Source organism: Diaporthe citri (assembly GCF_014595645.1).
Source record: "Diaporthe citri strain NFHF-8-4 chromosome Unknown scaffold_17, whole genome shotgun sequence".
NCBI classification, from domain to species: Eukaryota; Fungi; Ascomycota; class Sordariomycetes; order Diaporthales; family Diaporthaceae; genus Diaporthe; species Diaporthe citri.
This window is the reverse complement of record NW_025064862.1, coordinates 48,933-72,043: the sequence shown is the minus strand read 5'-3', so window position 1 is coordinate 72,043 and position 23,111 is coordinate 48,933. Positions and strand designations below refer to the sequence as shown.

General features: G+C 54.1%; 11 protein-coding genes across 11 annotated transcripts; 6 read left to right on the top strand and 5 right to left on the bottom strand.

Moving 5' to 3' along the window:
- Positions 1-1,243: 1,243 nt before the first annotated feature.
- Positions 1,244-1,807, bottom strand: INS49_005347 (uncharacterized protein; the record flags this gene model as incomplete). Its single annotated transcript, XM_043166128.1, has 2 exons — positions 1,244-1,639; positions 1,730-1,807. 2 exons carry the CDS (start codon positions 1,805-1,807, stop codon positions 1,244-1,246), a joined length of 474 nt encoding a protein of 157 aa, XP_043017160.1.
- A 1,961-nt stretch (positions 1,808-3,768) lies between these two features.
- On the top strand, positions 3,769-4,120 carry INS49_005346 (uncharacterized protein; the record flags this gene model as incomplete). The annotated part of the gene is made up of 2 exons (XM_043166127.1): positions 3,769-3,873; positions 3,944-4,120. 2 exons carry the CDS (start codon positions 3,769-3,771, stop codon positions 4,118-4,120), a joined length of 282 nt encoding a protein of 93 aa, XP_043017159.1.
- Positions 4,121-4,995: 875 nt separating this feature from the next.
- On the bottom strand, positions 4,996-5,474 carry INS49_005345 (uncharacterized protein; the record flags this gene model as incomplete). The annotated part of the gene is made up of 3 exons (XM_043166126.1): positions 4,996-5,182; positions 5,262-5,289; positions 5,390-5,474. The coding sequence occupies 3 exons, from the start codon at positions 5,472-5,474 to the stop codon at positions 4,996-4,998; spliced, it is 300 nt and encodes a 99-aa protein (XP_043017158.1).
- A 2,272-nt stretch (positions 5,475-7,746) lies between these two features.
- Positions 7,747-8,354, top strand: INS49_005344 (uncharacterized protein; the record flags this gene model as incomplete). Its single annotated transcript, XM_043166125.1, has 2 exons — positions 7,747-8,193; positions 8,349-8,354. 2 exons carry the CDS (start codon positions 7,747-7,749, stop codon positions 8,352-8,354), a joined length of 453 nt encoding a protein of 150 aa, XP_043017157.1.
- Positions 8,355-9,173: 819 nt separating this feature from the next.
- Positions 9,174-10,574, top strand: INS49_005343 (uncharacterized protein; the record flags this gene model as incomplete). Its single annotated transcript, XM_043166124.1, has 1 exon — positions 9,174-10,574. The coding sequence occupies one exon, from the start codon at positions 9,174-9,176 to the stop codon at positions 10,572-10,574; it is 1,401 nt and encodes a 466-aa protein (XP_043017156.1).
- An 812-nt stretch (positions 10,575-11,386) lies between these two features.
- INS49_005342 (uncharacterized protein) lies at positions 11,387-12,425 on the top strand (the record flags this gene model as incomplete). Its single annotated transcript, XM_043166123.1, has 2 exons — positions 11,387-11,590; positions 11,652-12,425. 2 exons carry the CDS (start codon positions 11,387-11,389, stop codon positions 12,423-12,425), a joined length of 978 nt encoding a protein of 325 aa, XP_043017155.1.
- A 653-nt stretch (positions 12,426-13,078) lies between these two features.
- On the top strand, positions 13,079-15,993 carry INS49_005341 (uncharacterized protein; the record flags this gene model as incomplete). The annotated part of the gene is made up of 5 exons (XM_043166122.1): positions 13,079-13,444; positions 13,636-14,352; positions 14,984-15,115; positions 15,195-15,644; positions 15,673-15,993. 5 exons carry the CDS (start codon positions 13,079-13,081, stop codon positions 15,991-15,993), a joined length of 1,986 nt encoding a protein of 661 aa, XP_043017154.1.
- Positions 15,994-16,036: 43 nt separating this feature from the next.
- INS49_005340 (uncharacterized protein) lies at positions 16,037-17,275 on the bottom strand (the record flags this gene model as incomplete). Its single annotated transcript, XM_043166121.1, has 5 exons — positions 16,037-16,333; positions 16,455-16,717; positions 16,807-17,058; positions 17,115-17,162; positions 17,224-17,275. 5 exons carry the CDS (start codon positions 17,273-17,275, stop codon positions 16,037-16,039), a joined length of 912 nt encoding a protein of 303 aa, XP_043017153.1.
- A 191-nt stretch (positions 17,276-17,466) lies between these two features.
- Positions 17,467-17,938, bottom strand: INS49_005339 (uncharacterized protein; the record flags this gene model as incomplete). The annotated part of the gene is made up of 3 exons (XM_043166120.1): positions 17,467-17,655; positions 17,710-17,793; positions 17,870-17,938. The coding sequence occupies 3 exons, from the start codon at positions 17,936-17,938 to the stop codon at positions 17,467-17,469; spliced, it is 342 nt and encodes a 113-aa protein (XP_043017152.1).
- Positions 17,939-18,266: 328 nt separating this feature from the next.
- INS49_005338 (uncharacterized protein) lies at positions 18,267-21,594 on the top strand (the record flags this gene model as incomplete). The annotated part of the gene is made up of 9 exons (XM_043166119.1): positions 18,267-18,610; positions 18,673-18,968; positions 19,110-19,730; positions 19,897-19,949; positions 20,010-20,169; positions 20,661-20,692; positions 20,756-20,990; positions 21,053-21,090; positions 21,307-21,594. The coding sequence occupies 9 exons, from the start codon at positions 18,267-18,269 to the stop codon at positions 21,592-21,594; spliced, it is 2,067 nt and encodes a 688-aa protein (XP_043017151.1).
- A 256-nt stretch (positions 21,595-21,850) lies between these two features.
- INS49_005337 (uncharacterized protein) lies at positions 21,851-22,652 on the bottom strand (the record flags this gene model as incomplete). The annotated part of the gene is made up of 4 exons (XM_043166118.1): positions 21,851-22,109; positions 22,182-22,248; positions 22,320-22,394; positions 22,481-22,652. The coding sequence occupies 4 exons, from the start codon at positions 22,650-22,652 to the stop codon at positions 21,851-21,853; spliced, it is 573 nt and encodes a 190-aa protein (XP_043017150.1).
- Between the last annotated feature and the right edge of the window lie 459 nt (positions 22,653-23,111).

Below are 23,111 nucleotides of genomic sequence, written 5' to 3'. Positions count from 1 at the left end.
AAGTACTTTTTGAAAGGTCAACACCTGTTTTGAGCTGAATATAGATAGTCCAACTCGATTGAAAATCAAAGTCGACCTTGGTATGAGACCGTAAGGAGTAGCGGCTAATATGGCGGTATAGCCTTCCTAGTCCGGTGTAGTCTGTATCAGCCCATGATTCCCATTGTCCTTTTCATAGATCGAGCGTAGTTGCCTTTACCGTACGCTTGATACATGAGAAGGAAACCCAGCTATCGCTAGGAGCTTGTGAAAGCGCCTTTTTTTTGAGAGTTTGTCTGCGAATTCGTTGCCAGGAATGTTGATGTGGCTTGGGTACCACAAAATGCAGACCTTGCAGCGTTGTCTCGCCAGCTGAGCAGCTAGCGATCTTGCCTTGGCCACTAGGGGATTCCATCCGCTCAGTCTTTGGATAGCTGCTTGGCTGCCAGAGAAGATGAACCCTCTCTCTGTATGGGGTTCCCCATCGATTTCAGCTTGCAACGCCTGCTGAATAGCAAATAGTTCGGCATCAGCTACTTCGACGTACGTCCCTAAGTTCTGACTGCTTTAGGTCTCGTTTCGTGAACTTGGACTATGGCAGCAGAGTTTATTTTATCTCTTTGTCCTGGAAGTACGCCCTGAGAGACGTCTGTATGAAATACAGAAATGTTATATTCCTCAGCATGAAGTGCAATCTGAGCGTTATATCCATCGGCGTGCCCTAATTCTCTCATTGTGTGACTACCAGTGCGCTCCTCCGCAAGCACCCATAGTACCTCGCCCGGGGTTTCTGTGCATTCTTGTTGACTCTGGTAGCCGTCTTCAAACAGACGTGGACAGAATTGTATCCCACGTCGCTGATGCCTGCGGGTTGGAGACGCTTTGAGAAGAGTCAACGTGAGCACGGCACGTGGCCGCTCGAATCGTGTCCCTGCCAAACAATTCTCCTCAGGCTGCTGACGGGCCACCGAAATGGAATAGAGGGCACGTTCTGCTGGTCCCCTCTGCGAGAGGAAGAGAACGCCCCAGCGAGAGGGGGGAAATAAGAGGAATAGAAAGGAGCGTGTAGTGCACAGTCACGAAGGTTCTTGCGAAACAAGACCTGTAAATACTGCGAGGAATAAAAGAAAAGAGTGGATTCGGATTCTAAAGCGAAGAATTCCTAGAGCAACAATTATCAGGGGCCATTTATGGGCCCTTCCCTCCCTATGGGCAAGCGAATGTAACCTACTACACCCCACAACACTGCCGAAGCCGCATATCCTCAATCCCCGCGCGGTTCATCTTCCTTGGGAGCCCTAAGCTCACCCAGAACCAAGTCCTCGTCAAGCTCGGCAGTGTCCTCGACTTCGAACCTCTTGTCGGCGCTCAACCCGGCCTCGGCTCTCGCGACCTGCAGCACGGCACGCTTCAGGAGGGGGTAGACCATCCGCTTCCTGGCGGCCTGGAGACCCACCGTGCCGGGCGGCGGCGAGGGACACGTGAAGAAGAACAGGAGCGCGGTGTCGCGGCGGCCCGGCGCGCCCTCGTGCTCGAAGCGGCAAAAGGTGAAGCGCGGCTCGGTGGGCGAGATGGCCTGCACAATCTCCGCGACGGTCGACGGATGGGCGTCGGGCGGGCCGGGGACGAGCTGCACGAGCTCCGTCTCGGGATCGACGCTCTGCAAGTCACGTCAACAATCGGCCGCACGGCCTCCAGCTGTCCCGCTCCTCGCTTGGACGGGCGCCAGATCTCTGTGCTCTCTACTGACCAGCATGACGACTCTGGTCTTCTCTGCGGCCAGTGCTTGCAGCGCCTCCAACGCCTCGGTCGATACCGAGACGGTCATGTGATCGCTCAGGCGAACAACCTTGATTTCGGAAGCCATGTCCAAGTGCGTGGAAGATTGGGCGGTGCGATTTCTTTTCGCCAGAGGTATCACCGTTCACTTTCAACAGAACAATGAGGAGATGCGCATCAGGTGGCTTGTTTGTGCGGCAGAATAGTAAGCACGGTACTTGAGCAGCGCAGGGATGTAATATGCACCACGTTGTATGATATATATGGTACGTATACTTCCTGTATGATACGACACAATCTACTGAGTAGGTAGGGAATTTTACTTAGAATCCATATAATATCATTTACACCCATACTTTATAATTGCTACTCATTATGCAGGGTTGAAATTAGTTGAATTAATGCAAGTAAATAAATAAGTAAATAAATACATTACTAATAACTGACGACTGGTTTCAGGCTCCCCAAGGAAATGGTGAGTTCAATGGAAACATATCCTGGGCGAGCATGGGAATTCTCACGAAGTTCGATTGGTCCATTTTTGGAATGGAAAAGGACAATGGCCAACAACAGTCCGGCACCTCTGGTGGCGAGTAACTTGAAGAAGACGTGGCATGAGTGCATCCAAATCCTATCACCCACCTTTTAGTGCAAATAAACTATAAAATACCTACTCTTATTTACTTATACTCATGATACACGGGAGAAGCCTTTCCTTAAAGCTATTAAAACCCTAAATAGCATATTCTTCAAGCCCTATTCAGATATAATAAGGGTGTATCAATGGTGCAGGTGGTACAATACATGCTAATGTTAATCAGCCTCCCAGCTGCTTCAGCAATGTAATCATTGAATCCGACAGCTCTCCTGAGTTCCACGATGGATACACTTCTGCGCCTTTTCCAGGTGTTACAATTTAAGCTGTCAGAGAGATCACGAATATGGTTGTCCGTCCTGCATGTTTCAAGATGGAAGGTTTTTGAAGTCTCCAGGGACACTCATCAAAGAGGTAGCCGCCTAGTTTTTCTTTATCATATGACCATCAAATAAATTAATGGCCGCTTATAATTCAGTGAAACTGACTTGCGTCTTTGTGTAAGTGCGTATCGACTATTTTGAGATATACCAGGCGTATCGCTTCTTGCTACCCGGATTTAACTACACAAATATCACATCTAAATGCTCGAGATAGACAAGAAGCGCTGCTTGTCAATGCAATGGCTTCCCATGGTATGCGGCTGCGGAGCGGCCGTATTTTGGGCTTGCCACCACCGCCGCCACCTCCGGCCCCAATCCCACCAGGCTCACCACACCCGGGAATACCGGCCCTGAACATGCTGATCAGATTACCACAGGCACTGCGCATGGCGATTCTCCAGGCCGTGTTCCAAGAACCACCCAGGGCGAACCTCGAAGGCCCCCTGAGGCCCCGAGGCCTGGGCAGCCTCTGCCTGGTCAACAGATAGATGAAGGATGAGGCCACAGAGGCGTACTTCAGGGTTACCCCCTTTGAGATCACGACCCGTGCCGCGATGCAGGAGACGTCCCCTTTCTAGAGACGGCAGTCGACTGGGGACAGCCGCAGGTGGTCGGGCCGTATCTGTACACCTTGCAGCAACACCGTCGGCTCGTCGCGCGTGTCCAGCTGCTGTGGCCGTCCCGGGCCAGCCTGAGTTGGGGCTTGGCCACGTATATCAGGATGTCAGAATCCATCTCTCCCACGTGATCTATAGAAAGACAGAGAGCCACATGATGAAAAGCTAACCCGCGGGGGAGACGTAGGCAGCGGAGCGCCGGGGAGTTCCCCCGGAACGCATGCCGCCGGGGGGGGGGGGTCAGGGACGCCGGCCCCTTCCCAAGGGACGTGGACTTCATCGTCACGGCACCAGTCCAGGGCCCTGCTCTCCGTGCGGGTGCTGCCGGGCGCGGGCGCCATCGTGACCACGACCCCCGTCATGCCGACCTTCTCCAGCCGCGCCCGTGCCCGCCGGGCTTATGACCCCGCCGGCCATGGTGGGCGCTCGTGCCTGGCCCTATGACCCTACAGAAGCGAACAACTTCGACGGGCACCGCCAGATCGCGGACATCGTGGCGAACAGGCTGCGGTGGTCGCAGGTATCAGGTGACGGGGGGGTAGAAACCTTTTGCTATGCTGAGGGATGGTTTCTACCCCTCGGCAACTTAGATTTCCTACCCCCCCGCCAAGACTTTTCTAACCTCCGTCACCTATAACCTCCGGCGGTCGTATCTGCCGGCGGTGCTGCCGCCCGGGGCGCCGGGGTTCACGGGCTTCAGCCTCCGGGATCTGAGGTCGATAGCGAAGTCGTCTAGGGAACCGAGTATATATGCTATCCAGGACTAGGACGTAGTAATTGAGATAGCCGCAACACACACGCGGCAGATGCTGAACTTGGTTTCTTACGAGATACTATCGTCTGCAGCCGACAACGACATCCCCACTAATGTTGGCAAGTCGATTTCCCTCGTGATCACCAATACGAATGCTTGTATTTCTTATTTCAGTTGTGGTTGGGATTCAACTTGCACAACCGTATTTTGAATGGATTATTATTTGCTGACGCTACTGCTAATCATCAATGCATGAATTAAAATGAAATACTTGTAGGGCCGTCCATTGAGACTCTGGACATGCTTTCAATGAAACACCGCTTACCACCAGGAACAGCTTCTCGATCACACAGCAGCCAAATAGTTTCGGCCCGCACCTACTGAAAACACAACTCAGAGGGCGTGCAGGGGGATTACTGTTGATTCGCTCTTGCGCAAGCCTCATGGAGCAGAATTTCCATGCCAGATGTTGGACGCTGGGCAGTGAACAGCTTGGCCCGTAGAGTCGACAATCCGCGTGGAAGGGAACCACGCAGCGAGGCCGTAAGCGCGAGAAGCACGAACGATCCACGAGGAATAGCACCCTGCAGAGATCCAGGCGCCACTGCATGCAGCTCCCGGCTTGACCAGAGGTGTGCTTCGTCGTGACCTGAGTCCCCTCGCACCCTCGTCCCCCCATCTCCCTTCCGTCATCATCCTGCTGCCAGCCGTGTTCCCGAATGATTCCTCCCTCTTGTCTCGTCGGGTCGTATCAAATCGTGTCGTCCTCCCGTCGCCGCGTTCATATCCCCGCGACATCCATCACAGACGCCTCCCGCCGACGCGCGGGACGGAGGCACTTGCGTGCATGTGCCGCCCGTGGACGCCGCCGCTGACGTGGCCCCGGTGCTACTTGAAGCAGTTGAAGCGGCCGAGGGAGAAGCGCCAGGGCCCGCGGCGCACGCCGTGCCTGTCTGCGGTGACGTTCGTGCCGAAGTGCTTCCCGCCGAAGCCTTTTGAGTAGAAGAAGGGCATTTTTGTTTTGTTCCGGTGGAGATGTCGCCGGGTGTCTGGTTGATGATCTGGATGATGGTGTCTGCGAAGATCGAGGCGTCAGCGATGCCTGGTGGGAGTGCTGGTTGATTTATGGGATACCTTCGGGCGTAGGAGCGTACCTTGATGTCTTCAGAGTGTCGCAGGTGCCTGTCTTTTCCTTAGTGATAGCGTTGGTGATGCTCTAGGTTGAGGTGCAAACAAAGTCTCTTGGAGGTTATGTTTTGAGTTCGTAGGAGAGGGGACGAACCATTGAAGTATGTGGAGGTAGGGTTGTAAAAGTAGCAGAGGTTGTTGAGGCAGCCCGTTTCCATGGCAGTGGCTGGTTGCGTCATTGTGAAGCAAAGCAGGGAAGCGCACGTCGAGATGTTCCCTGCACAATGGCGACGGCTCGCCTTGGCAGGTGTGACCAGCATCATGCGGCACGCAGACGATGCCAAGGGCACGGCCTCTGATCTCCCCATGCACAAATACTACGTTTGAGTTCAACTGCGCCTCTGGAGTCGAGCGTCAAGGTGTCGTTGCGTGCGTCCCACGAAGCTACCGTCGCCAATCCTGGGAGAGACCCCCAGAGAGACTCACCGCCACCAAGACAACTAACTCTTGGCCTCGAAAAATGCCGACCCGGGACTCGTCTTTCCTTCACAGTACCACTCCGGCTCCTGCTTGCCTTCGATCCCGGCCCTTGGCTATCTATTGCATCCGGCTTGATGTCCTCGACTCGACACGGCCACCGAACCGACGCCCAGCACCAAGCTCATCTCTCCTCACAACTACTGATTTCATAATACACACGGCACAGTGAATCACTTAAACCACAACTTCCCACTTGAACAAACATTTTTGGACCCGATCGTTATCATGAAAAACGTGGGCAGCCTAGAATTGAAAGACGCCTTGAGCTGAATGCTGGTCAACTGGTGATGCACCGCCTAACGGCTCAAAAAGTCCTTCTCCTCGCCTTCAGAACCTTGAAGACAAAATTTCTGTTCAGGGAGTTCCCATGATGTTCAATTCGTGTATCTCTCGTTGCAAACCAATAAGATGGACAACCGGCTGCGGACGGTTCTTTGAATCGCATCTGTCGTAGCTCTGAATTATGTCTTCCCGTAGGTCTTCATGGTGTATCCTTTAAATTGTATACGAAAAGTCGTCCCTCTTTAGCAGCATTTTGCCCGTGATCCACTTGGACAAGTGGTACCCTCCGGATCTGCTACGCAATCCCGGAATGTTGGAAAAGCATCAGTCTGGTCATCCACACACTTTTACAGCCCGGCATTAGTGTCTGGTTTGTGTCAAATGGGGGAAAAATAGCCTGAGCTTACGCAAAATGTGTTCTTCTCGATGTTCTCACAGGCCCCAACGCCCGCTGCGCCGTTGTCGCTGAACTCGGCTGTGCTGATGGCTGCGAAAGCTGAAACGAGGGCAATGATTGTGAACTTCATTTTGAGGATTGAGAGATTGTCAAGGAATTGAATATGTATTAATTGGTGTCAAAGTCCCAGCCTTCGTGTGTCTGAAATCGAATTAATTGAGCAGCCCACACGAAAAGACTAGAGACGCTCTCTCCTGATTTATTTATACCGGCAGCTGGATTCTTCGAACCCCCTGGTTAGGACTGGTTGTCTGTACCTACAGACTACAGACAGCACCCGCTTCGTTTCAGACTACAATGTAAACCAGCATGCGAACGTCCCCAAGCTGCCAAGCCCAGCTGGGCATATCCACCCCAGCCTTACTTGTGTAGTCCCGCTACGGCTATCAGTCGCGAATGAGAGAAGCGGGGCAAGTCATATTTACATAGGTATGGGACATTTTGTATGCTGAAGCCCCAGCAGAAAATAGGAAGAGAATGATTCAGTCGCAGGGACGTGTTTTAGAAGTCCGGTGCTGACTCGCGATGTCAGCGCTCCCACTCCGCGGTCGAGGCTTTTCCACAAGTCGCCGCGGCCAGTTCCGGCTACCTGAAGCCTGGAGGGTGAGTGATCTAGGTAACCGGCTGCCCAGAATCTGCATGCTCTTGCATCCAATCTCAGCACTAATGTGGAACGTCTTTCTATACCTGAGAGTAGCGTGCATAGCGTCAGGAGCCACACGTGCATGTAACATCGTGTATGTATACTGCTGTAGGAGTTCAGGTGGCCTGCATCACAGCTGTGATAAATATCAGTGGCTATCTAGATAGCCTGCTGCCCATCCCATCTACAGTGCGAACATCCTAAATATTGTTCCCTTGTTCAGGCCGTGATAACGAGGCACGCTTGCCCGATGACGCTGGTATATTTTAGGTCGAGACGAAAAAGTATCGGACCGATATCTTGGTAGAGGCGCTGAGAAGGGCCCGGCTGGAGATGGGCGACAACGACACCGTGAAGGGGCCACGCGGCACGAAGGCATGTACTGATTGGTGCGTGCTTGGAACTGATCAGGCTTTCCAAAATCGGCAAGACACAGTATCGCACCGGCCTCGACCGAAACAGCCTCGTGGACGTCTACAAGTGCCTGGATCTAGATCCTTGGCCTTTGGAGCAACTCTGTCGGAGGCCGTCTGGCTGGACTTGCTGCAACTTTGCGGAGGGCATTCTCAGCCTTTAGCTGCTGACCAGCATGTGCTATATCGCTTGGTCAGTCGATACGACTCGGGAGGCAACAAAGGCGAAGCCAATACTGATGGCTCAGGAGTATATCATCTACTCACGGTGGTCTTCAGCCGAAGCCATGCTCGCGGCGATTTTAGAAGATTTCGTCGTCAATCTCAAGGACCCGTTTGGTTTGGCCAATCTTGTGCTTTTGTATGTGGTATCCTATATGGAGCACGAACTAGACAGTCAATGGAGAGCGGAGATTAAGAATGAGAACCTCACAGGCCATGGCGTGTTTGGTTACGTGTATCATGAGAAGATCTCAAGTCTCGATACACAGCACCTGACTTTTGCTGCAAGGGAAATGGGTCTTTCCGTTGGAATGGCCAGCTACTGTAACCGCTTGGCCGACCTCGCTGAACGGATGGTGTCAGATTTGGAGGATGAAGTCGAGAAACTCCGCGCGACAACGGTAGAGGGACGGGGCACCTCTTCCCACGCCAAACCTTGGACAAGTGACTCGTCCATGGTCCAATCGTTGAATTCGAATAAGAATAAAATCTGAAATTTCAAGGTCGAAGCCAAAGATCTTGATAATCGGGTGAGAGCACAGTCTGACATAGTGAGTATTAAGGTCGTAATCCTGTTGTGATATTAAAGCAGCAATTTTGACTTACCTTCTATCGAGCAGATCTTCTCTCTGATCTCAAACCGACATGCAGAAGCTGCCAGGCGTGACAGTGGCTCAATGAAGACCATTGCTGTCATGACTATGTTGTTCTTGCCTGTGACCTTCTTCGCTGCGCTCTTTGCAGTGCCGTCACTCGGCTGGAATGGGCCGACCGTTATCACAAGCAAGTTTTGGGTGTACTGGGCCTTCACGATACCACTCACTCTCGTGGTATTTATAGCCTGGATGATTCTCAGCCTGGACCGCCCAATGATAAACTTGAAGTTGGCGGCCAGAGCAATAGCCAGTCACGAGATGTTTGGACAACACTGACTTGCCACAACACGGACTCAGCTACAGTTGAGCCAATGAGTGGTAATTGAGCGACGGCGGGCGGATAATTACACAAGAACGAGTCCGGTTAGATGCTGATACTGGAGGCTCGTGCCAGGTCTATGAGTCTTGGGGAATGCTTCATGCTTCAATGTCTCGGCGGATCAGGCTGCGTGTGAAAAGGATGCACTGTTGAAGGAGTGTGACGGATGAATTAATACCCAAACCTGAATTTACCTTATCAGCGGGTGCATTGCATATGCGGTTTGACAAAAATAGAGTGGGTTTCCGCCTACATGAGCTTAAAATGCGGAACGGCCTTACTCAAACTGGTTGGCGTCCGCGGACGCCAACCTAAACGGGCATTTTTTAATACGGGTCCACCTCCTTGGCGGCCTTCCAGGTCCGCCCGACTACAAGTCCCCCCGTCAGCCAGAACAGCACAAGCGATGCAAGATCCCTCTTCAACAAACATATACCCTGATGCAATACCAGCAATGGAGATCGTCCCCGAGGTGAAAGCCTGCGAGTCGTGCGCGAAATCGAAGCGGAAGTGCGGAAAGGAGAGCCCACGATGTCACCGCTGTGCGTCGCGCGGCCTCGAGTGCAACTATCCGCTGCCAACCAGGCCAAGCGCCTTCGTGCGGCTCCAGGACGCTCCTGTGTCGACAGCAACAACAACCGAACCCACCATGCCCGCAAAGGATATCGGAAGGCCGCTGGACATGTGGGACCCGAGTGTGCTGCTCTCATTTGCCCCAACCACCTCCCAGTTCGGCGGCGTGCTTTCGTCCACAGACGTCGAGTTAGCCCGGCCCTCGGCCCTGCTCCCTTATACACCTGCAAAGCAACTCAGTACGGACTGGTTTATGTCTCCAGAATCGTGGAAAATAGAGCATGAGTTGCCGCATTATAAAGAACCAATGCCTCCGACCCCCTACAGCCGCACCGCGCTCAAGGCCTTCCTCACAACGGGACAAGGGTGGCTGTCGGACTGGATCTCCACTGGCGGGAACGCCTTCATCCACAAACAGCTATACTCTTTCCGCCTACCCCGATCCGTGCAGGATGCTTACACAACCGTTGCCCTCTACCTGCTAAGGACGGATGAGAACGAGGACATGGTCCACCGGACCATCCAGGATCGGTCGACACAGCTCCTCCAGGACGAGGAGAAGCACAAGACGTCCAGCAGCCTCGACCCCTTCGGCCACCTCTCCCGCGTCCACGCCCTCCTCGCATACCAGATCATCTGCCTCCTCGACGGCGACATCCGCCTGCGCGCCCTTGCCGAAGAACGGATACCGACCATGATGGCATGGCTCAAGCAGATGCTCGAGAGCGTCTCGTTCGCCTCCCAGCTCACGCCTTCGGGCAACTCCGGCGCGATGGCGGCAGCGAGGGGCCTGGGCCTCGGCATCGTGGACGTCATGGACGCAGCGGCGTCGGCGCCTGGCGCGGCGACGCCGGCGACCCCGACGCACACCTGCACCAACCCCAGCTCGCAGGAGGAGGTCCTGTGGCACACGTGGGTCTTCGCCGAGTCGGTGCGGCGGACGTGGACCTTTGCGCAGGGGACACATATTGTCTATGAAGTTATGCTTAAGGGTTGGACTGTGTGTGCCGGCGCCCTCATGATCACTACCGCGTCTGGTGTCTGGGACGCGCCAACGAGTTATGCCTGGAGTAAGATTTGTGTGGAGAGGAATGTGAGGCTAAGTACGCGTGGTGAAATTGAGAATTTCTTGACGGAAGCTCGACCAGAGGACGTTGATGATTTTGCGAAGTCCTTGCTGGAGATTACGTTTGGGAAGTCGAAAATGGAGAGGTGGAAGGACGGCAGAACGTAGGTCAGGAGGGCTATGTGATTAGCCTGCCTTAGACTTTATATTTGATATCCCCCGTCAATACATTTAACGATTTCCTCTTTCAACTAACCCTGGAAGACCAGTTCTACAACCTCGGATGCTTTCGAGTCGGCGTTTGATAATTCGACCTACCATCGTACCACCCACTGCTTTGACCATTTTGGCCTAAGCTGGAAAGGTTGACCCCGGTTCTGGAGCATTCTGATCTGCTTCCTCGAACCAAATCTTGGCCAACATCTACCGCCACTGCTCCTTCCTTCTTCCTTAACTCACACCGCAAGGAGTGAGGTTCCATTCGCTCGCGACACTCAGCCGACAACCCTTCCAACCACTTGGCTCTATCTCCGCAATACGACAAGACGAGTAGAACTTTACTCCCTCTTCCTTTTCATCCAAAAGAACAAACCACCATAAACAGTCATCTCACCCTGAACTCTTCTATCCTTACTGCTTTCTTGCGAATCGACCTAGACGGTGCCTTCCAGCACTATCAGATTCAGGAGAGCTGCTAAAGCTTTCCCTTACGGTGGTGTACCGGCACTCACCTCTCTCCAGCTCCACACTCGCCTTTAAGGCATCTTTCTACAACTTTGCACATTGCCACAGCTTCCTCGTGGAGTACTTTCCCAATTCGAGCTCCAACCGTCGGAGAGATTCAAATAGCCCTTCCTCTCAATCACACACCGTTTTCTCTTATCTCCATTTCCTGAAGTCATCAAGCCGCTGCCCTTACACCACTTAAAACCCACAAACCTTTATTGATCTATCCAGGAAACTCAACATCAAAAACCAAAATGTCTCCCAAGCGTGATCATGAGATCCCCGACACGAACGCTTCCCGGAAGAAATTCAAAAAGAGAGGGGATCTCGGCATCTACAATCTCGCAACTCAGTCTGACTGTGCTGTGATGGTTGGAGATGAGCGGCTGCTGCTGCACAAAGCCATGCTGATCTCCCGAAGTGGCGCCTTCAAAAAGCAACTGACCAAGACTGGGAAGGTCTGTCCTGATCGTTCCTCCCAAGTAGGTATGGTATGTCCTTGCTGACACTGTGAGCTAGATGCCGGTGGACCACAGAGGCGGGGTGGTTCTCACCATAGACTCTCATGACATCAAGTCAGTCCGGCTTGTTGCTGAGTTCATCTACGGCGCAGCGAGTGTCGAGATTTTGGAATACCAGTCCAAGGACCAGCCGATCATCCAGGATTGTATCCTGCTGTACAACCTGGGCCACGAGTTTGACATCCACGACATGGTCGTGTACGCAACCAGGCACCTGGGTATGTACTTGAGCAAGAAGCTCAAGGATATCTGCCTTTACCCAGTTCCCAAGGCCATGCAGGCCATAGCCCCACGAGCATTCATCGATGATCTTGAGGCTGGAATTACCCAAGCCTATGAGACTGAGCCCATCGAGGAGGACCCGAACCTCCCTCGACATATGCTCATCGACTTCGTCCTCGCTGGAAGAGATGTCCTCTTCCGCGATGCCGACCTGCGCTTCCGCATCAGTCAAGGCATGCTGCCCGCCGCCTTCGCGAACGAGGTCTTGCTGGCCCAGTACGGCCCCGGATACAAGACGCCGTGGATGAAGAAGCTGATGGTGAGGCCGGAGAAGCTGAACAAGAAGCCCGAGGAGATGAAGAAGAAGCGGAGTTGTGCTGGGTGCGGCGAGGGAATCACCAAGGACGAGACGATGGTCTTCAATCCCTGGTCTGGACCAAACCTTTCGCAGAGATACACCCAGGTCTGCTGCGAGGAGTGTGCCCAGGAGATGGACAAGGGCAAAGGCAAGGGCGTTTCGTGGGGAGTATTCGATGATGCTCAGGAGTAGTTCATGCTGGTCCTCCGTGTTATCGTTGATGAGTGAGCTGAGAGTGGTTTGCACAGTGGCTTGGAATGTGCCGCATCTGACATGAAACTTCGGGATATGATTATGGACTCTTGGGACCTGGTTTGGCGTTGATTTTTCACACCACACATTGGGATGATGACAACCCCATTATAATGGGCGGCCTGGTAGAGGTCAGATACACTTGCTTTCAATCAACTTTGCGCTGCATTTATTTACGTATGATTTCTGCTCTTGTGATAATCACACCTGCGCAAGGCAGGACTCTCTTAGGAGCGCCACAATGTGGAGGTTACAGGAGGCGTAGAAGGGTTGGCTGTATCTGTAGTTGACAGCTCTGCTTCCACCCAGGCTTGCTTCTGTGCCGCCAGTGACTGAGTACCATTCACTTGGACTTTTCACCTGTAGTCGTTTGTTAGACTCATTCACTATCGTTCACTGTGATACAAAAGGCCAGAATTGGGCAGACCACCTACTGTTTTCCTCCTTCTCTCTCTACCCCACTGTGCCAACTCTCCCACCGCCTCACGTCAGGCTGTTTTGAGAAGCACTCACCACCACACTTGACCCTCTACACTCGCTCCTTTCTCGACTTGATCGTCCTCAAATCGCACTGCAGGCGCAACACTGCCAAGATGTCGTCCAACCTGCCGAGAACCCCGTCGACCATCATGAACCTCCACATTTCCCGTGGCATCAACTCGATGTTCCGTGATGCTCGAGGTGGAAGCGTCGCCCGACCTCCCAGCGGCTCTCCTCGGTCCACCATGGCCAACGACGAGGAGGAGGATCCAAACGAGGAGCAGCAGAACATGACCAATACCCTTCTCGCTGTGTCTGCCCCTGCCGCGATTTTCTCGTCGGCTGACAAGGAGCTCCTGGAGTCAGGCAAGTACGCCGACGCCAAGATCATTGCAAACGGCAAGACCTACGACGTGCACAAGAACGTGCTCTGCACCCGCAGCAAGTGGTTCCGTAGCGTCCTCGAGGGCGCCTTCCGCGTAAGTGCTCTACTGCATCAGTTGCTGTTCCCCCTGCAAATGTGCCACCTTCCCAACAGCACTCCCTTTCATTTTCGAGCCCCTTTCTCTTATTCTTTATTATTTCTTTGTTTTTTCTCCTCCTACCCGCTCTCCCCATGCTCCCCATCTCTTGATCCTGTACCTGATTGGCTAACCTATTGGACTCTTAGGAGGGCCAGGAGAGTGTTATCGAGATAACCGCCCCAGACAACATCGAGCGAGTCCTCGAGTTCCTCTACACCGGCGCGGTCGACCTGAGCAATGAGGACGATCTGATGGCAGCCGCCAACGAGCTCTCCGCCCTTGGCGACTTCTACCTGAGCGATGAGATGAACAACTACGCCAACCAAGTGCTTGGCAAATACCTCGGAGAGTACCTGAACTCAATCTGCGATATCAACAAATGCGCAGACCTCCCGAACGAATATTCCGCCGCCGAATATCGTACCTTTTTATGGGACCCTCTACCAGAGGGACGCCCTATCATGAGCTCCACCTACAATCTCATGCTCCAGAACTTCCGATTCCTCCACGCCAAGGGCTTCATCGACCGCCTCTGCAGTGCCATTCGAGCCGCTTATGCCATTCCATCCGGCATCCAACGCGTTTACGTCGACTTTGTCTATACGGCCCGGATCCAGACCTTCGGCAGCACCTTGATCCGTGCCCTGAGGGATGAGGTCCCCGAGTTTGGCTACGACCTCTTGACGGCGGTCATGACTGGCCCACTGACTACGGCGTTCCAGGGCAACTCGGCCTTCGAGCAGTGGAAGGACCCCTTCGCCAACCCCGAGCTTGTCGCCACTGTCGAAGAGTCTCACAGACATGAGCAACGCGTCAGGGACGATCGCGACAGGGAGCGTGTGGCTTTGGGCCTTCCGGGCGCTGTCCGTCGTCGTTGGAGTCCTCCACGCCATTGGGGCTGAAGAGGGTAGCTTCATTCGAGGCGTCAGCTGCATTCGGACCGGCAGCCGGACTGGGCGTTAGGGGCAGGTCATGAAATTTGGAACGAAGGCTGAAATAGAGTGCCGAAATGGGACGGGGGAGGAACAGAGAAATGACTGGGGATACCGACTACTCCAGCACATAATCCTACGTCTCCGCATTGGAATCCATAGAAGAATCATGTTGGCAGACGCCGCAGTGTTGTCTGGTCCATGGGCAGCCGTGACCAAACCGGACTGCAGGGCCAACTTGCCACATGCATCATTTGACAACTTGTGCCCTCCTTATGATTGCAGTCTGTCTATTTCTGTGTGTTTGATGAAACTCCGGGGCCTCTGGCCGGACAGAAAGATCGTGGTTGCTTCCGCTGCCAACATGCTGTTGACCTGGAGACGCTGCACTCTCGAGGTTCTGTCTGGAATTGGTAGGCAACCAGCCGGCTGGCCGTCATGTGGTTGTTCCAGTCCCGCGTGTTTGAAAAAAATTCCAAGACGGCTCGGCTCTTATGTTACTTAAATTGGAAATGAAAGTTTCCTATCCAGCATATCCATTTGTCTGAGTTTATCTTGCGAGCTGCTTGATGGCCCGGATATCAATGGCGTGGACAATCTTGGGCATACACCACCTGTGAGCGCTGTCCAAAATGTCAATGGCGAGTCATACATCATAGAGGAGCTCATATACGCGGGCGCAAAGGAGCACGATGTCTGTTGAAGCCTCGGATGGAAGCCTCCTGATATGTGCCGCTCGGTTATGTATGTATCGCCGTTTCTTATCCGAGAAGGCTGGTCTGGTCCTGCCGCTAGTTCGTGACATCAACGCGCTGGAACCTCAGGGGCAGACTGCCCTGCACTACTGGGCCCTTCGCGACGGCGCAGCAGTCGCGGATGTTCTGCTTGGCCCCCCAGGCATCGAAATCGATACCAGAAACTCGTCCGGCCGCACGGCTCTGCAGGTGGCTGCTGGGATGGTATCCGGGGGCGTTCTCGAGGAGCTTATACGGGCCGGCGCGGATCTAGAGCTCGTGGCCGCCGAGAAGAGTGCTGAGTCCCTCAGTGCTGAGATCACAGCTCTTGAGACAGCCGTCTCCTGCAGACAACAGGTAGACGCTGCGATGTTGCAGATGCGCGCCGGCGCTGATACGAGATTCGGGCTCAGAGACGGCGTAGTCGCACACACCGTGCTCCATGCGGTTGTCTACGGAAATGAAACGTTCCTGTGTCAAAAGACTGCTGTATGCCTACCCTGAGTTCCACGGCCAGGGGCCTCTGAACGAGTTCACCACTCGTGGCCACACCCCGTTCCTCCATGCTATCTACTACGGCGACGTCGAAGGTGTTTCGGCGCTCCTCGAGGCAGGGGCTGACCATTTGAAGCACAGGCATCTACAGGAGATGTCTCTGGGCGGGACACCGCTGCAACTAGTGAACACGACTCTTCGGAGGGCGACGCAAAGTGGCGACGTTCCCAAGATTCCAAGCGTGAGAAAGGCGGGGAAAGCAACCATCAACGATTACCTCGCAAGGCTCGAAAATATTAGGTCTATTCTGAACAGAAGGAGCGGGACCGACAAGGAGATGTAACAAGGCACACACTAGCTAACCGTGGGCATCTGCCCTCCCAGCATTATGTAACAGGTATACTACCAACAAACACCACCATGACTGCACAATAAGCCGCGGTCGCGGAGAAGATCTCATAGTTCCTTGACTGCGTGAGCCAGCAGAGAAGTGAAGAGAAGATAGTCGTGAAAACCGTGATGATTCCCAGCCGCTGGGGTGTAGACTCGACGACGTACAGGACCACGACAGGCACCACCAGAGAGAGCACGGCGAAGCCAGTGGCGAGAAATCGGGACACGGCAACAACGCTGGAGGCCTTGAACAAAACGACGTGCGGGTCGCCTGACTTTGACATGTCGGGCTGCCGAGGATCTTGGTAAGCCGGATGAAGGCATGAGGTGAGACGTGTAACACGTGGGTGAAGTTCGCAAGAAAGGGGCTCACTGTTCTCGTAAGCATCTAGGTGGAAGTCAGCAAGCGACATCGATGTATGTGGGTGAAGGCAGCCATGCCCTGAAGATCCCGCGGCCGTTGAAAGCAGCCGCCCAGCTCTCTAGAAGAACCTCCAAGCGGCCATGGTCCGCGTGGGCCTTGGGGCGCCGTAGGTCCTCCCAGTCGTCCATGAAGGTCGAATCTTCCGCGACGAGGGGCTTGTTGCCCAACATCCAGTGGGCCATGCTCTCGAGGTCGCTCTCCTTGGGCCCGGGCCGCTCGAGGTGTTGGAAGTGAGAGGCTAGCAGCGCATCTGTGCTCATCAGGTTCCATCAACCTCCGGTCTTGCTTCATGTGTGGGTGCTTTGTGACAATGGGGTCTTTTGACTCAACTGTATTCACTCAACTTCTTCTCGGCCTCGTCGATTATGGTCCGTCGCTCGAGGTTCGTGTCGTGACGTCTCGCGCTGTGGAAGTAGGGCACACACTCCGACTTATCCATGTCGTCCAGCCGTTGCTCCAATTCTACAAGCTCGTCCTGCTTGTGCAATAGGACGCGTGTGTGCAGTCGGCCGAATCTTCGGAACATGGCGAAGTCGCTGTCGCTGTCCATGAAGGCAGAGAGGCGCGGGTACCCACGGGGAAATGACTCCACTGGTGGCGAGGGCGTTAGGGCTGGTTTGGTTGCCAGAGTGAAGGGATGCTGATACCTTTTGGTGGACTATTTGAAAAGGAGTACTGTTGAGGCTGCGGCGGTGCTGTTCCAAATTGTTTCAGCTTGTATCACTGGTGTGCGGAAAATAATTCGGACTGTCTTACGTCGCTGTCGACTCACGAACTGCTGTACCGGTGGCGGGGCGCCCGAAGTCATTTTATGGACAGAAGCCGAGTTCGATCGAGGTTTAATGCAATATTTAGAGCGGAGAATGAATGTAATAGACCAGCAGCCAGAATTCTACCCGTGTTGCGCAATTCTACCCTGCCCAAACCATGATCGACAGTATTGCCCCGCACTCTTTCTTTCCGTCCTAGACTTATTCCCGGACCCGGTTCGTATGGTTATCAGGAAAGAACACGCAAGTCGCTTTCGGGCACAAAGTACGGATATGGCTGGAGATTGTCTTGCCGTCTCAGGGTGTATTGGCAATTTGCAGTGACCGAGACGACCGTGTAGGGACCGGAGGGCACCTGTTGGCCGGAAACTGCGACGTAGACGACCTCGCCGAGCCCATATAAAGGCCGCACCGGATCCTGGGAATCCTTCGTCAGGATTGCATCACAATGGGTTAATACGCCGTGACTTACTTGAGCTCCCTTCTTATGCTTCTTTACTCGGGCTCTATAGCGCCCTTCTCCGTTGCCCTTGGTGGAGTCGGCCTTGGGATCCGTCTAAGGGGTAAATGCTTGTGAGTTGCTTGTTCCTACTGATAGATATGAGACTTGCCTCGGTCTTTGTAATCTCCACAACCTCTTCTTCGTCAGAAGAGCTCTCGTCCGGCCTCGTCCGGCCGCGGTTGGTATCGGGCTCTGCCATCTTTTTGCCGGTCGGAGGAGCTGCACTTGCTTGGCTTCGTAGCCTGAAGTTGGAAATATGAGGCTCTCAGGACCGTGGGAGGTTAGGCAACAACTCCTTTTTGCTTGAGGATGCGGGCAGGTGTGGTGACACAACATATGTTGTGTAACGCAAAACGGCCGTTGGTGCCGGCCAGGAGGCTGGCATGCTGGCCCGTCAGCCCACCATGGCTAAGGAGCCTGGGAAGCAACCGTCGACGCCCGATGGCCCGATCCTGCTGGACACTGTGGAATCCCTCTAGCTGGCTTCGCGATCCAGACACGCAAAACATTGACGGAAAAAACATACGATGGAAGAAGTAGACTTTGTCAGGGACTTCAAGAGCGGTGTGCGAGACTATTTCACTCACAAGACTGAGTACTCGCAGGTTCAAGCTGTCCTGATCGCCTGGTCCGAGAACGATGTCGGCCCCGAACAAGAGTTGAAAGACCTGCGTGCTGTCTTCGAAAAAGACTATCAATTCAGCGTGTCCACCTTCAACATTCCCAACCATGGGTCCTCGCCGGGTGCGAAACTCAACTTGGAGATCGCAAGTCTGGTAGACACGAAATGCAACCATAGCGACTCGCTCGTGATCATCTATTACGCCGGTCATTGCGGCCCAGACAAGCATGGAAATGCCGAATGGGCAGCGTTAGTCGGTCCCTGGAGCAACTCTTCCATCACTTGACACCTGCTAACGGGCAATCGTGCAGCTTTGAGACCGGTGGACCGACGCTGTCGTGGCATATAACCCAGCAAATTCCATTTGCTGCCCATGGGGACGTCCTCGTCCTCCTGGATTGCTGCAATGCTTCGCTTCTGACTAGACGAACAAAGGACGGTGGCAGATTCGAGCTGCTCGCCGCGTCAGCGAAGGGGGCGAAGACGCCAATTCCTGGAAGGAAGTTTTTCACAAGAGCCCTTATCAAGGAGCTGAAGAAGCACGCTGCAGTCGGCATCGATGCGGATGAGCTAGCTGACAGGCTGCGAGAAGACGACAGAATTACCGGTAGGTACATTCCGAATCACCACCAGAGAAGCGGCAACCAAACTGGTGTATTCCAATCAGAAACGCCTGTATTTCATAATTTTGTCAGAAAGCCGTCAAATCGTATACGGCTGCAGCGCCTAACGAACGAGACTGCATTAGACGGCAGGTTTGTTAGGAGACCTGCTGGCTACGTCCTTTTCCGCGCCTCGCTGTCCGACGATGTAACCGGGCGCGAAATCGCCGACTGGCTGAAGACGGCAGCGCCAAAGAATGTCACGGCAGTAGATATCGAGCTAGTCATCACCCGAGCCCGACGCCTGCAGGGCCTCTTGGATGGACAGGGCTACGCCGATAGTTCCGTCTTCAGCCGGCTCTCCGAGCCCGCAAGGCAGGAGATTGTTCGACAACTCCAGGGGCTGAACACTGTGATGTCAACAGCAGAGGGAAACGCTCGTGATCCAACCAGAGCCGCCGACAGAGCCTCGATTGAGGAGTCGATTGAGAGCATCAATAGCGGCGTCGCCAATGTGTGCTCAGCGGTAGAAACCCCGATCCTATTGGATCTCAGCCAGGACAGCGAGAGTCTGGAGGATGATGAGCTTGTGACAGCTGCAGATGCGGGCCCAGCGATTCTTCTCCGCCGGGCTGTAGAAAGCCACCAGCAACAGCTCCAGCAGGGCCCGCCCCCGGTCGAGTCCCGGCGCTCCACCCGCCGATTGATCAAGAACATCCTCGCCAGCGCTCCTAATCTCAACAACAAGGCTGACAGGCCTAACCCGAGTATACCCCCCACTATCACACCTCCCATACCTAGTCATATCACGCCTATAACAACACCGCCAGCCTTACCCATCGCCCATCCAAGCATATTAGCAACCCACCGGCGCTGCAGACCGGCCCGTCTCAGGTCTCCCTCGACCAGCAGCCCGCCAACCAGCAATCCCAGGCGCCCCAGACCTAACCATCGCGTCTGCAAAATTTAAGCATAATTTTATCTCGGTCTGTACCTTGATGTTAAAGCCATGGCACAGACGATGAGGACGACGGTCAATACCAAAGGATAGTATCACATTCATCAAAACTGCATCTAAATTCAAGACGGGCACAATCGAGCAGAAGATTGTCGTCATCGAGACGTACAAATACCAGAAGAATGATGATGGGGAGCCTTACCAGGAACAAGCCAAGAAGATGGTCAGTCTCCTACGCCACCCGAAACGTACGGGTTTCCACATCCTCCAATGCGTGGGATTCTACCCCGGCCTTTTGCACGATCAGATTGGACTGGTCTTTGAGGCACCGCCGAGAGTTGACCCAAATGTAGACTTCACCTCACTCGTGTCACTTTACAAGAAAAAGCCCATTGTGCTTCTTGGTCACCGCATTCGGCTTGCCTGGGCTCTCGCAACAGCCACGGAGCACTTCCACCGGGTCGGCTGGGTGCACAAAAGCATACGGAGCAGCAACATCACCTTTAGCCCTGAGGCAGAAACAAAAAAGGAAACACCCGTTGTTCTAGATCAGTCGGTTAACTGGCAGATGGCAGGGTCTAGTTCCTTCGTCGGGCCTTTTGACCTGAGCTGCCTCTTTTTGTTCGTATCCGAGTACTCACAGCCTGGGTGTGCAGGTACCAATATGGATGAAGACGATTCTTTGCAGAACAATCTATTCTATACCGTCACCCCGATCGTTGGTGGCGCCCCACGGCAGTTTTCGAAACGCATCATGATGTCTATTCACTGGTACGTATAGCCACCAAACTGCCTTACCATGTGGTGAAGTCCATGCTGACAAGCTCACAACAGGTCGTGGTGCTTCTCGAGATGGCGCTCTGGAAGGACATAGGATCTATTGTTCACCCGAAGGGCGTACCCATGATCACGAATGCGAACGTACACAAGAGCATCGTGTGCCTGAGATCGGGTTTCTTAAGAAGGGAGCTCTCTAGCCCGTCCAAGACAGGAGATGTCAAGTCTGTCAAAATTCTGAATCACACGGAGGAGGAAATGGCACTTCTTCTTGAGTTCATCTATTCTGGAGGTAAGTAATCGGTAGCGCCATCACAACGGTCTACGTCCCGCTGACCGTAATTTGTCATTCAGGCATCGCAGCCATCGACGACCTTAAGCCTGACGATTGTGTGCAACTTTCTATGCTAGGTGAATGCTTTCAAGTCAATGGCATGGTCAGCTACGCGACGAAAGCCTTGTGGCTCAAGCTCACGCCCTATCTCTAAGCCACCTCGACCATCCCCGCGCGCCGCGGTTTCCGGCGAATGGGGGGTTAATTCGACGTCGATAACCGGAAGCTCGTCTTCGATCTCGAGTTCACTAACGCCGTCAACGCGGCGTATCAGGGTTCCGGGACGGCCTGCCAGCTCGTCATCGCCTACTTTGTGTGGGTGGCACGTGGCTGGCTGGTCCGCGACCCCATGATCGAGCGGCTCAACGCCAGGTTTCCCTTGTTTGGCAACCATGTTCTGACCACCTTGGCCCACGGCCCGCAGTCACCGTACGTCCAAGGTGATGCACAGCTCATGTCCGCTGCCAACAACCCAGGTAGCGCTTTCGGCACCAATTACTCTCGGGCTCAGGTTGAGGCGCCGGGCCAGGCCACGAAGCTTTTCCCGCCTAAGCCCCTGTAGCTTCGCCTTGGCTCGGTGAGCGAAGTGTCGAGTTGAATGGGCTTGCTTGAGATCATGGGAGGAGATCAAGATCATACCGAAAGATTGTCCGGAAGAAGGCATAGGCTAGGAGCCCTCCAGTCATACCTAAATAAATATTCCACATCTCACATTCATGTCTGCTTCACCTACAATGAGGTCCGTCCCCGACGCGCTCTTGATAACCTGCGAGCTTTGACCCTAAGAAACCTTTACCTGACTCCCATCGAGACTCTCCTCAATCCTTAGGAGCCGGAGCCGCTTCCGGATCATTAGCCAGCAGAGCCTCGACCTCCGCACCCTTCTTGCGCCTCTCCTCGAGCGACATCTCCTGCCTCGGCGACGTGGACCAGCCGCGGCCTAGCTCCGGGTACTGCAGCGGGATCTCGCCCTCAACCGGCAGGCCGTCGAGGAATATGGGCCACGGCGTGCCCATCCAGGCGTTCCGGGTCTCGTGGTCTCCGCGCTGATCTGATGTCAAGGGATGGACGAGGATGCTGGCTGCAGTGTTAGCTGCTGTGCTTGGGCTGGTCGGTACTTCGTGGACCGGAAGAAGACATTGGACTCACCTGAGGTTGCCACGGTTGGCGGATAGGTAAAAGAAGACATCGGAGAATGAAGAATCAGGCACCCAGACTGCCGGTCAAAGAGCCATCAGCATCGAGTCTCGTAGGTCAGGCGTTTCCCTAGGAGTGATGACTACTCACTCTCGTACGACCCAGCCGGATGGGGCCCTATCGGGTAGTGGTTAACCCTGAACAGCGGGACAGCAACAAAGGCCCCTGTTATCAGAATTTTGTCAGCAAGCGAGGCTCTGTGACCTCTTGCAACTCTTCGAGGCGGAGGCTGCTCCCAGTGTGACACTCACCGTCGCGACGTAGCCTTAGGACGGCATCACGAAGAGCAAGAGCAGCGGCAGTCTCGGTCTCCGACTGGATGAGGAAGTAAATGTGGAAGTGCCACTCTCGATTCCGGCTCTCGACGACGGTCTTGAGGTCGGTCTGGGGAGGCGGCGGGGTGGATCGGGTGACCATAGTCATTGTCAGCGAGCTTTGAGGAGCAGTTGGTCAGGCAGGTCCGGAGAATTTGTTGACCTTGAAAAGGCTTCAGTGTGGTGAGGCGGAAAGCTGTAGTTGTCGCGCTGTGCTCCAGATGGTTGTGAATGGTTACTGATGATGGATGTGAAGTCGGAGATGGCGGTTGAGCACGCAATTTGTGGAGTTCTGCGTGCGCAACATGAGTCGGAGCTCGGCTTTGCCGATGCGGCCGGGAGCTCCGCGGGCTCAATGCCATTGGTTTCAATCCTGAAGTTACAGCCCTCGAGCATAAAAATTGTCGATGTGAAAGCAGCGCTTCTACAGAGAACCTTGAAGAATTTGAGAGCCTTGTATCTACTAGAAACATGGACCCAATTTGCTGTAGAGTCCCAACACGGCGAACCCTCCTTTGCAAAACAGCTTAAGCCACCCTAGCAAAGCCAGTTTCACGTTTGACAGAGA